The sequence below is a fragment of the Acyrthosiphon pisum genome, chromosome A2 (assembly GCF_005508785.2).
Source record: "Acyrthosiphon pisum isolate AL4f chromosome A2, pea_aphid_22Mar2018_4r6ur, whole genome shotgun sequence".
NCBI classification, from domain to species: Eukaryota; Metazoa; Arthropoda; class Insecta; order Hemiptera; family Aphididae; genus Acyrthosiphon; species Acyrthosiphon pisum.
Window position 1 is genome coordinate 90,509,280 of NC_042495.1, and position 12,420 is coordinate 90,521,699.

General features: G+C 29.8%; 1 protein-coding gene across 1 annotated transcript in view; it reads right to left on the minus strand.

Moving 5' to 3' along the window:
* Positions 1-406: 406 nt before the first annotated feature.
* Positions 407-12,420, minus strand: part of LOC100160545 (prostaglandin D2 receptor) — a 29,654-nt gene continuing 17,640 nt past the window's right edge. Inside the window, exons 2-5 of the mRNA XM_001943922.5 lie at positions 8,994-9,177; positions 8,057-8,274; positions 3,884-4,104; positions 407-666 (exon numbers count right to left, since the gene is read on the minus strand). Coding sequence (XP_001943957.2) covers positions 630-666; positions 3,884-4,104; positions 8,057-8,274; positions 8,994-9,177 — 660 coding nt within the window. The 3' untranslated portion in view covers positions 407-629. The remainder of the gene's footprint in view (positions 667-3,883; positions 4,105-8,056; positions 8,275-8,993; positions 9,178-12,420) is intronic.

Sequence of the window (12,420 nt, forward strand, 5' to 3'; positions counted from 1 at the left end):
ATAGGTCCATGCCATTATTACCAAAGTATTTGTATCGTCATTTCCTACAATAATATATCATGAAATATTTTTCATACCAACAACATTTTAATCAAGAAAAAAACTGAAATAAACCGAACCATTTACTTATGAAAGTTTGTAGAATTTTTATTTATCCATTTTGATAAAAAAAAAAAGATTTAAATATGAAAAAGAATCATCTTTTCGTGAAAATGTTTGGTCCTGGTGGATTGAGATTATACATAATGTATGTATACTAGCTGGTTCACTTTTAAAACTATATTTTTTTGTAAATCAACCAAGAAAGCATGAAAGTCGTCATACTAATCATGGATTGACGAAATGTGGTTATTATGAATCAACGTAAAAATGATGGGTTTTTGTGACATTTAAGAAAAAAATACAATTTTAATTAAATTATTTTATATATTTTGTTCAACCTCGTTATCTATAATAATTATTAAGTACTAATGAGAAAGGTTCCACACATTTGTTGAAGTAAAATTAAAATAATAGATACATATTAAAATATAAACTTTATCACAGGTATAATAAAATGTTATGATATATGAAGTAATTATAAGGTGGTCAGTGTCCACAACAATACGATAAATTTGAGATTTTTTTATTCAATGAAACACTGGCCAAGTGAACCACGAAAAACATCTATAAACAGATAAAATGTATATATAAGTAAAGTTATAACAACACACAAATCAAATATATATTTTTTACTTTTTTATGGCATTAGCATTGAAGCTACCTTCACTTATTGTATTTTAACACATTCGCTAAGCTTAATAGATATAACCCACATTCGATCGTTTGACAAATTTGTTAAAAACATTGAAATACCTATATAAGTTACATATTCAAATGATAGTGATAGTGTGATACCCATTTTTATGGGAATAACACATTTTTTCTAGGTTTCTTCATGTGAATAAAATAAAATTATAAAGCTTTGTTTAAAATATGCAGTGAATGTGTTAGAACATCTAGAAATTTGTATGATTATTGATTTACCTACCTGTAACATAACATTTTCTATAACGTTTGTCAGTAAAAGCAAGAACAGTGGTTAATTTTAATTATTGCAAAATTAAAACTTGACAAATAGCATTCAAAACCACTAATATATTAAATTAAAAAAGATTTGCTTTACTTTTGATTGTAATGCATAGACAAAAAATTAATGCTAATCTATAATTCAAAAAGTAATTCATATTATTGACAACTAAGTGTATTTGTTGTTATATTTAAAGAAAAATAAAATCACATGTATGATGACTATGACAAATAAATTAATAATAAAAGTAGTAAAAGACATTCATAATAATTCCAATTTTATTTAGAACATACATATTATATAAATAATAATTAATAAAGCAAACAAAATATTTAAATAACATAACACTAATAAGTAGAAGCCTGTAAGGCTTGAAAAGCAAAATGTATAAATAAAAAAAATATATAATATTAAACATAATATTATGAAGGAAATAAATTGCCAAGAATAATACTGGATAAAATAAACATATAGTAATAACAGCATGCCTGAATGAATAATGATGTTATAATATATGGGGACATAGGGTTTGTTATAAAATGTACGTCTACGGTTATTAATAAGGGTGCGAAATGTGCTAGTCATATACAATTTCCATTTATTAATGTTTTTTACTGAATAAAGTAAAATTGATCTGTATTATATTTATTATCTTATTAAATTTTTTTAGACTGATTTATTGTTAATAGTTATTTTAAGTTCAATAGTAGATTTTAAGTTTTATAGTTTGATAGGTATTTTGAAATGTCTCTTATAAGTAAACAAATAGATACCAATATAAATAATGGATTTTCCTGACGCAATAGTATCCCTACCTACTTAAGTATGTTAATTGCGTAATATTTACATTATTTTGTGAATACGAAATGGATTGTTTGAAATTGATATTGTTAAAACAGCAAAATAAAAATTTCCTGAACCTATACAATATAATTTATTGTTTGGTATTAATTTTTTTTTTTGAATTTTGTATAACAATATTTTAGATTTTAGTCTAGTAGGTGCACGTTTTTTGTTGTAGGTTTACATTTTTTTTTTAATCTTTAATTTGTACTTAAAAAGGTTTTTTTTCTTCTGATAAAAAAAAAACTGTAAATATTGTGTTTACTATCTCATATTACAAAAAACGATTACAATGTAAAAGAAAAATATATGCATCAAATTTTATTTCAAATGGTTGAAATCAATGACAACACTATTTTATTTTCTAAACGCGCATGCATTTTAATATATAACTATTGATTTTGAGTGGGTGATTATTTATTTATTATTATTATCCGAGAATTATTCGAGTTAAGAAAATAAAAAGAAAACTGATAGATAACTTAAGTAGTTCCACTGACACAAACAACATTTAAAACAATATTGTAACTTGTAAGTTATTAATAGGAAATTCATAAAATCTAAATAATTTATACATTTTATAATTTCGTACCTATCTATCTTCATACATTGTCTTAGCTAGAGTATATAGAGGTATGTATATTCTAATAGGTAAACTTGCCATAAAGTTAATATTTTGTATTAAATACATATTTAAAGTTAAAAACGAACATTTATACCAAACTATAATTTTGAACACATATAATACATGATGAAATTGGTATTGATTTGGGTATGTTTTAAATGTAAAACCCTTAAGTAAGTTGAATTTTTTTTCGTAATTTTAGAAAATTTTAAGCTAAAAAAATTCTTATGGTTGTTAGATCCATGTTTACATCAGTATTTGTTACAAATATTTCTAAACTCCCCAAACAGGTAACAAATTCAACGTGTTTTTTTTTTTAAATCATAACATTCCAGTTATTTTAATGTTTTAATAAATGCCAATTCAAAGCAGGTATAAAAAAGACTATTAATATTTCTCTATAACTACATTAATTTTATATGATAAGAAGGTAAATTTAAATGATCAAAAATTGATGTTTAATAGGTATTTAATATTTATGTACGTTGTACATAATATTATTATAAGAATTATATAAATATACAAATACAAGCTTGTTTTATAATTTTATTATCTACATCTCGAATCTCGTCGTACTAAAGTACAAATGAGTATATGTTTTAAATTCTGATCGTTTAAACACATTTAATAACAGCCTAAACAAAAAAACATTTTTTTTTTTTTTCACAAGATTTTATTTTTATGAATTTCCACACGGTTTTCGTAAAAATAATGTGTAGGTTGAGTTATCTATGGCCAAATCCAATATGGATAGTCGCGTGTCTGCGTACGTTAACAATAATATTATTTCTACGGGGAAAAAAATAGCACAGCCAGGTTAGGTATTACTGTTTTTTTTATTTAAAATGTATATTTTGTATGACTAACCCATATGTAACGGTATGCGTAATTTCGTTCCTTCCCGCCGCCGTCGGTTCGGGGAGCATAAATGAGATATTTATATATAGCGATAGCTATACACACATACATACATACAGTATATAATATTTATGTACAATATATAATGTATGCGATATAATATTATGCATATAACATATGTATTATATTATATATATTATGTACATATTATTATATACTATATAACGGACAATAATCACTGGCACATTCGCTGGTATAGTTTTCCGAAAAAAAAAAAAAAAAATAATAATGAAAAATAATAATACAATATATCATCGTCGTGAGTATGACACACTGACACATATTGTACGCATTATAATATTATATTATTATTATATTATTATTATTGTACGGTCATGCCCAAACACACTCATCGTGCAGCAGCGGACTTGCAGCCGTCGTACATAATACATCGCAATCAGAGCGGCTGCTGCGAGAATACTTCGTACGTTGTGCGCATGGAACTGCTGCGGCTCACGCTCGTGCTGCCGCCGTTCGCGTTCTTCTTGTTCTGCGGCCGCATGCATATGGACTTGACCAGCGTCCAGTGCTGGAGCACGTACAGGTACGGGTCAAGCGCGAAGTGCATGGCCAGCAGCATGTCCGCGGCGATGTAGAACGGCCGGATCTTCGTCTCGTCCATCATGAACCTGGACAGCGGTATCGATATCTACAGGTGGACCGCGTAAATAATTTTTTAATAACAATCTTCGAGACATAATAATATTATATTAATATTATAAAACGAATTAAATTGAAAGTGAAATGATTTTTTTTTTTTTGTCAATCTCTGCAGGAACTATACACTGCAGGACCGATTTCGATAAGAGTTAAATATAGATAATAGACGATAAGAGTCTCCTCGAGACTAGTTTGTACGAGGGTGTTTAGCGTTTGTTTTTTCAACCCGCATATATAGGTCGCTATGCGGGATGAATTTCGTTTCGACTATCGAAATCGAATATTTTTCTGCTTTTTTATGTATACGATTGCTAACCATAATTTGATCAGGTAGGTATAGGAAGAAAATGTAAAAAAAAATAGGTTTAAACTAACCGAACCCGCCATCATGCGTCGTAAATAAGGACTTTATTTTTTACATAAAATAAAATCATATTTAATTTCTAGTTTTTTGTTCAAATAGAATTAGTTCACTAAGCAAGATACGCCAATGCTCATTTTCCCTTGATCTTGGGTATACATACACCGATATAGCACCGTATTTCATGTTTGTTCAATTGTTTCCCTGACAAAGTCGTGTTGTACATCTAAGTACCTATCAATTATCTTATACATAATAATACAGGCTGCTTACAGCAGAAGGATGGAATTTACAAGAATCGTATAGCGTGGGAAGTAAGAAAGCTAAACGAGACCGGCCCCTATCGTTGTGTAGGGGTAGTTTAGGATTTTTTTTCAGTTACCGTTAGATGGCTCTTGGTATACCAAACCTGTGACGGGTAGAAACACTTTCGTTTTTATCAGTTCCTAGCAACAAAACCTCAAAGAGGGTGTTTTGGGTAACCGAATATGCATCGTTAGGGTGTCTGTCGGGGTCAAATCGAATATTTTTAGATACGCACATATTATCTATTTGGTATCCAAAATAAATGTCCAAGTCTCTTCGCATATATCTCGTTTTTAAAAAAATGTTCGATACTCCTAGCGCTAACACAAATTATTTACAAAATGAGCCTCTAAGACGTATCATTATGTCACTCGGCAAAGAGGACCCCCTCATTTGATGATGGTTTGTTTTAATGTTTTATTATTTTGATATTAGTTAATAATAGTTATTGTAATATACATATTATTATTATAATAGATTTCGAATGTCCTACTATTACATATATTCATTGTCATTGTACTATTAAAAGAGTAATCTTATACGTTATACTACATTTAATAATAAATAAATAAATGTGTTATACTTATAACCGAATAAACACCCTAAAATCTCTTATATACAATATGACTATTAATAGACGGTTTCTTGTGAGATAATTTTTTAAATATTTAAGGTTTTTCAAAATTTCCGGCGTCATTTGTAAACACTGTACACTGTATAATGCAATATTGAGATAGAATTGTGTATGCTGAATTTACGTACTGTAGAAACTGTAATCTGACCTTGCAATAAGGGAGTTATGGTGAACGAGATGTGTAGCCGGATGTCTCCGGGGCGGAATTAAACATTTTGATCGAATTCCTCAACCAGCCCAATAATTACGCATTTTCGAATAAGAATTTAACGTACGCCCATCGTTAATTTTGGAACTATCCAACTTTTTTTTATAAATTATAACTAATTTATTTATTTAAACTTCAAATTCGAGAAACATAGTCGATGCATACACATTTTTCACGCGTCTCGTCGATACAAAAGAATGTCTGAAAGTTACAGAAATTACAGAAACAATGTCTACAATTTTCAATCTCCAACAAATATTTGGATTAATATTATGTATGATTCAATCTAAAAAACTCGAAATAAATTTTAACAACTCATAGGTACTATTATTTACTTAAATTTCCGATTTTAACGCAGTATTAAGATCAGTTTTTGCAACATCCTATTAATCTGATAAAATAAGTAAACCTCTACCATGGTTTTATGCTTTTATGGTGTGTTAAATCTGTAAAAAATGCCCAGAATTAACTTAAATATAGGACGCCCTCCCAACTTTTAATCTGGTTTCGTTTAAAATATCAAAACTAATTAGCTATAAGTTATAATTAATATACACATTTTTGGGAATGCATTTCTCAATTATATAATCAATATAATATTTAAACTATCTGAAAGTTATCAAAACGTGGAGATAATATTATTATCGGAACAAAAATGCACCTATTGTTTAATATTCAGGGTCTAGATGAACAGCGCAATTCTCGACGATTAAAATTGTATTTAACGTGACATTAACACTCTTGTATTTGTTGTAAACATACACACACACAATTAATTATATTAATCTACATTATTAGAAGTAAAAACGAAATAATTTTTAAATAATATTATAACGCCAAAAAAAAAACAATTGCGTAGTTTCAAATTTTCAGAATGCAATTTTTACTAGAAAAATTCATGGAAATGAGATAAAAGTTATCTTATAAAAATTAATGATTTATAAGGAATATAATAATATAAAATCATGTTATTCCAAAGAACATAAAAATAATAACTTGCACACAAATAATGTCAAATACAGTGTAGTTCTTCTGTCCTCTCCGTAAAAAAAATGTTGGAGTGAAAAAATATCTAGTAGCATACTTTTTTTTTGTAGACGCGTAGAAGCACAATAAATTAATACTTATAAGTTATATAGAATTTTTCGTGTATGTGTGTGCAAGCACATAGAATAAAAATAAAGTATAATAATATATCTGATGTCATAAACATAACATTTTTCAGCCATCAAAACAAAATCTATTAAATTGAATTTCTTTATCCAATTGTATTATTTATAATCGCAAAATAATAACACGGGTACTGCATATTACATAAGGTGGATAGTCTGACAGACACCATGTATTCATTAATCAATTCCATCACAGAGCTTGACTACAAATTAGCTGGCCTCTCGGGTAGGATAAAAATACAACATAAAATATTTGATTGAAATTCAACAGTTATGAACCGCACGGTTGCATAATATTTGCGAGGCGAGTATATAATAATATGGTAGAACTATTAGTAAGAATATAGTAGGAATAATATACAAGGCTAGTATAATATCATCTATCGAAAAATAAGATGTTTTTCACGCTCTATTGCATTGATTTATAATAATATATAGCTACATAAATAATGTATTTATTAAATATTTAATCGAAGCCATTCTATCGTGTTTTCGATATTTTCCCCATATTAACTTTAAATCATCGAGTTAAATGTATGACTTGTAAACTGTTAAGGGGCCTGCACGTGACATGTTTTTTTGCTCAAAAACATGACTTACGGAAAAAACTCTCGCCTCGTAAAATGTTCCGATTTCGATATTTTTTTTTTTTAGAAAGAGAGAAATACTTCTTACTTGGACTTGTATTAATTCTATTTATAAACTATAAAATAGAATTTTGAATATGAACAATTTTCACAAGATTTTGTTATTTTTATTATATTTGTTCTAAGCAACTATATTAAATCGGTATCCAATGCGCCCAGTAGAAAATTCTCCTCTTTTTAACGAAAAAAAAATTAATCAAATTTGATCACTCATGCGTGAGAACTTTTCCTGTAAAACGTTATTTCAGCAAAAAATCATGCGTTTTATTTTTAATTGGCGGTGCCGTTGACATGTACGTGTGTAGATAGCCCGGTACCCACATACAATCACACTCACACTAATCATCATTGACGACTAACACAAATGCCATAGGCGGCGGCAACGAAATTGCATATTGCCTAAATATTGCCCCTTATTAAAGACACACGAGCAGGCCCGTGTACTTACTTCTAAGTTATCGATCTCGCGAGAACACGACGAGTGTACTCACTTCTCTTAACTAGAGTCAATTTATTATTTTCATTAAATTTTTTAAGTTTGGGATGATACCTAGTACATAGCAGTAAACATATTTTATATTGACGTATGGTATAATAATATTATCGCATTTACCATTTGCGGGACCCAACACGTGACAAACGCGACGCACAGCAAAAACATAAGCCAACCGAACGCTCTTTCCTCTTTGGTAGCCGCGTTGCAAGTCAACGACGATCCTCGGCTGATGCGTCTCATTAACACGTTGTGCTTGTTGTGAGGACTGTCCTTCATGCACAGAGCTTTCATAACGGCCAAGTTTGTGTAGACTATTGCAAAGCATAAAAACACACCTATATGGTAAAAAAAAAAAAAACGGAAAATTTATATTTGGCCTACATGCCTTACTTATTTATACACATTATTATAATATTATATCATAACAGCGTGTGTACAACACCAAATTCCACTCTTCTATAGAATAATTTTTGAATTTCGGGAGTTTTTTTTACTGATTTTTGATCAAAGGCCTGGCTAGTCTTATTAATCTAAAAAATGTTAACGTTTGCTCTGATATGGTGGGTTTTTAAGTAAAATGTAAAAAAACTACTTCAAACTATTTATTTGATTTAAACGTTCAGCTTAATCTGTCATCGATAATTTATTGATATTTACTTTATTTGTTTTTGTTTGTGTTCCAATATGTTTTTAAATTTTCTCAGTCATATTTCTAATAAGACCTACGATCCAAATTAAACATCATATAAAAATGTTTTGTATTAATTTTGATAAGGTATTAACTTTGGACACACAGTAAACTGCAATATATTTGTATATTATCGCTATTGTATACAATAAATCATTAGATTATAATCTTGCGTATGATTTAGACGTGGAATTTGTTTTAAAACGATATAGGTACCTATATTATATAGTACCTACCTATATTATACCTATACAAATGAGGAAGTGGATTAATTTTCCTTTCAATAATTCCTTTTTTTTTTATGCTTTTATATTTTTAAATTATCGCATTATCTATGACTTGTAGATTAGGTTAACACCTACTTACCATGACCGAAATATAAGTAAGCGTATAACACGTCCAAAGGCTTCTTGGCATTCCGGTAACGCACACACGTCGATGTTGTCTCATCCCAGTAAAGACCGAATCCAAAATATGGTGCGCACACCAAACACAGAACTCCTAGCCAAAGTATAACCATCATTCGCTTAAGTAGACGAAGGCTAATGTGCTGAAATTGAATGGATTATACAATTAGTTTTGATTTAGGTGAATATAAATTATCCGATAGAAAAATAGTACAATGGTAGTACAATTTTAAATAATTTATTTGGGCGTACCGATTATAACTTATAAGCCTATGTTCTCGGTAGAAAATGCGAAAAATGTATACATTTTTTGGTCAGTCACTCATAAATTATTAGGTATAATATAGTTTGAAGAGAGTCCTGATTATTTATATGACTGTTGAATTAAACCGATTTAAAAAAATAAACACCATTGTAAGATCACTATAGATCCCTCAGAATCTAAAATATTATAATTTCTGTTGCCTATATCGACTATATACTATGATCATAGGATCTTAGGATCATATATTATGTATTATCTGCATAATTAAACGATTTTATTATTTATATAATTAAAGGTATATGGATTAACATTGTTATCGATAATTGGGATTCAGCCTAGTGTTGTGTCCAAGTTGTGCGGTTTGGCGATGCTGGCGAGGTCGTGGGTATATTATAGTGGCATTATTTTATTATGCGTGTGTTTGACTGTAATTTGTAAGTATCTTACCACACATTTTACATGTTGGTTGGTAATTTTTTGCCATTAGGAATCCACGAGTTAATCTTTTATGACCAATACGAAGTCTGCAGTTTATGAGTATAAGGATTTTAACTGACCAATTAGTAGTGAGGCACACAAACCTAAATACTTTTATACTTAAATGCGACAAATGTTATAATGTTTACTGTACTTATAAATTACATGTTGGCCTAAACTCACATAATACACCAGCTATGTATACACAGGTATACTAATTATCCTCAAACATAATCATAATAATATAAACGGGCAGGTCACTTCGTCGTACACAATATGTAAATTGCAGTAAATACAACGAACTCGTTCAATACAGGCAAAACAGTCGGCGTTTGATGTTTATTATACGACCATAATAGACTATTATATACTTCATAATATAGCGCAACAAACGCACATTAAACATTAAGCTAAACAAATATTTGCAATAATATAATAGATCATACAACACGCGGGACGTCCCGCACGAAAATCAAAAGATATATTAACAGTAATACGCGCATTCCTTTACAATTGCCTGTCCAATTTATGTATAGGTTACACCTCAATGGCTGGTACACGGTACAGCTAGTCAATGTCCCGTAGGTATAATATTATTATGTGCCTTTGAAAACAATATAGGTAACTATTAGTAAAACGCGCTGCTGATAAATCGATCTGACTTGTCCATATAGCAATGAGCATAATGCGAATATTACTAATATAATATTATAGGTATTATACTCGTATTTTGGTTGGAACGGAAACAGATTTTCAAAGTCAAAGGCAAATACGAAATCGTGTATGATATTATGGGTTAGGCGCATATTCATAGTATTCGATTATATTATAATATTATATCATATTATACGAACTAATATAACAAATATATATCGAAAAATCCACAGCTTTTATAGGAAATTATAGGGCAAACATGCTTCGTTGAAATTGTTTTTTGTTATTTATTAATTAGAAAAATAATATCTATAGGCCCTGCATATGATAATTATGTATAAAGTGGAAAGAAACACGTCTCAATACTGAAACTGTCAAATCTGCCAGTGTCTAAAAACGCGTATATTTTGCATTTTTTTAACTTAAGCACGAGCTGTACATCATGTCAATGCTGTCGTTTAAACATGTTGCGAGGATGCGCGTAAATATTTTTCAAATGAAAAATGAGTCTTATATTTATGTTATAGTTTTGGACGAAATGGAAATACCAGTTAGGATAAGTATAAACTCTTGTAAAAAAGATATTGTTCTAAGTAGCGACATTTACGGTATTCGTAAAATGAAAAACTGTAGTCCTATACTATTCGCTAAAATTGCCTACCAAAAAAAGCAATGCATGTAGACTAAAGTTACGTATATTACCTACTTCCAACCACAGTGTATTCTACCCGTCTGGTGCGGTGACTCAGCAGCCGCCAACTCGACCTGATGACTTCGATAAGTGATAACTATAGTGTCGGTGATGCAACAAACGGCGTCTCGTGATATAACTATACCAAGGTAACTACCTATATATTATTATAATAATATAACATATATTTTATACAAAATTGCTCATCACAGCCAACGAGTCTACGTGATCGACGCCACATATATATAAAATAGATTAAATCCGCCGCTGCAGCAGTGCAGGCGAACTTAACTATTCCGGCAAAGCGTTTCCGCCTCGCATTAAAATATCGATACTATAGAGTAATATTGGCATCATACTATAATTATTATTATTGTTTTAATTATTTTTATTAGGTACTGCAAAAGCAAACAACATATTATAAACGTTCGCTTGTGCGTGAGTAATTAAAACGTTTCGCAGATATTATATTATTAAACACACAACGTAAAACACGTGTCGTTTTCCCCTTATCGGGTTCGTAATGGAGCACAACATATTCATATAGGTAAAGATAGTACAATATATGTTAACCTCGTACAATAATAATAATATAATATTATTGTGTATATTATTATTATACAGGCGCTGTATCACTGTATACATTCATATACACCTACGATAACATTATATTATATTTATATCTATTCGCATAACTCGACGGTATATTACTATGTCGCCCGAGTCGCCAATACTAACGAGACTGTCATATTCGCACCGTGAATATAAAACACGAATAAAAGTCGCACACATTTATTATTTTTATTATTATTATTATTATTATTATTATGATTTGTTAGAGTTTTTCTGGCGCAAAAATAAAAAACTTTCATAGTTCATCGCGGGTAAGCTATGTCGAATGGGAACTTTCGACACTCCTCCGTGTGACCACAATTATAATGGTGTGTATTATGGTAGCCAACAATAAGCTCGACTATTATTCGGCCATAATTGAACACAATAGTAATTATTATCATTTACTTATAAAACACAATATTATTACGCAGTCAGAGGAGTGGCGTAGTCAGGGGCTAAGGGGGCTATAGCACCCCCCACATTGACTGTGTTGACCTTAGAATTTTATCAAGATTAAAACAAAAAGTGTAAATAAAAGACATATTGACATATTATTGTATTTGTATACTTAGCCCCCCCCCCCCCATACAAAATTCCGGATTACGCCACCGAGTCAGAGTATGTACGTATAGCGGATTGTGGATACACGGAATAAGGTTTGGAAATGAAACTTTATTCGCTAAA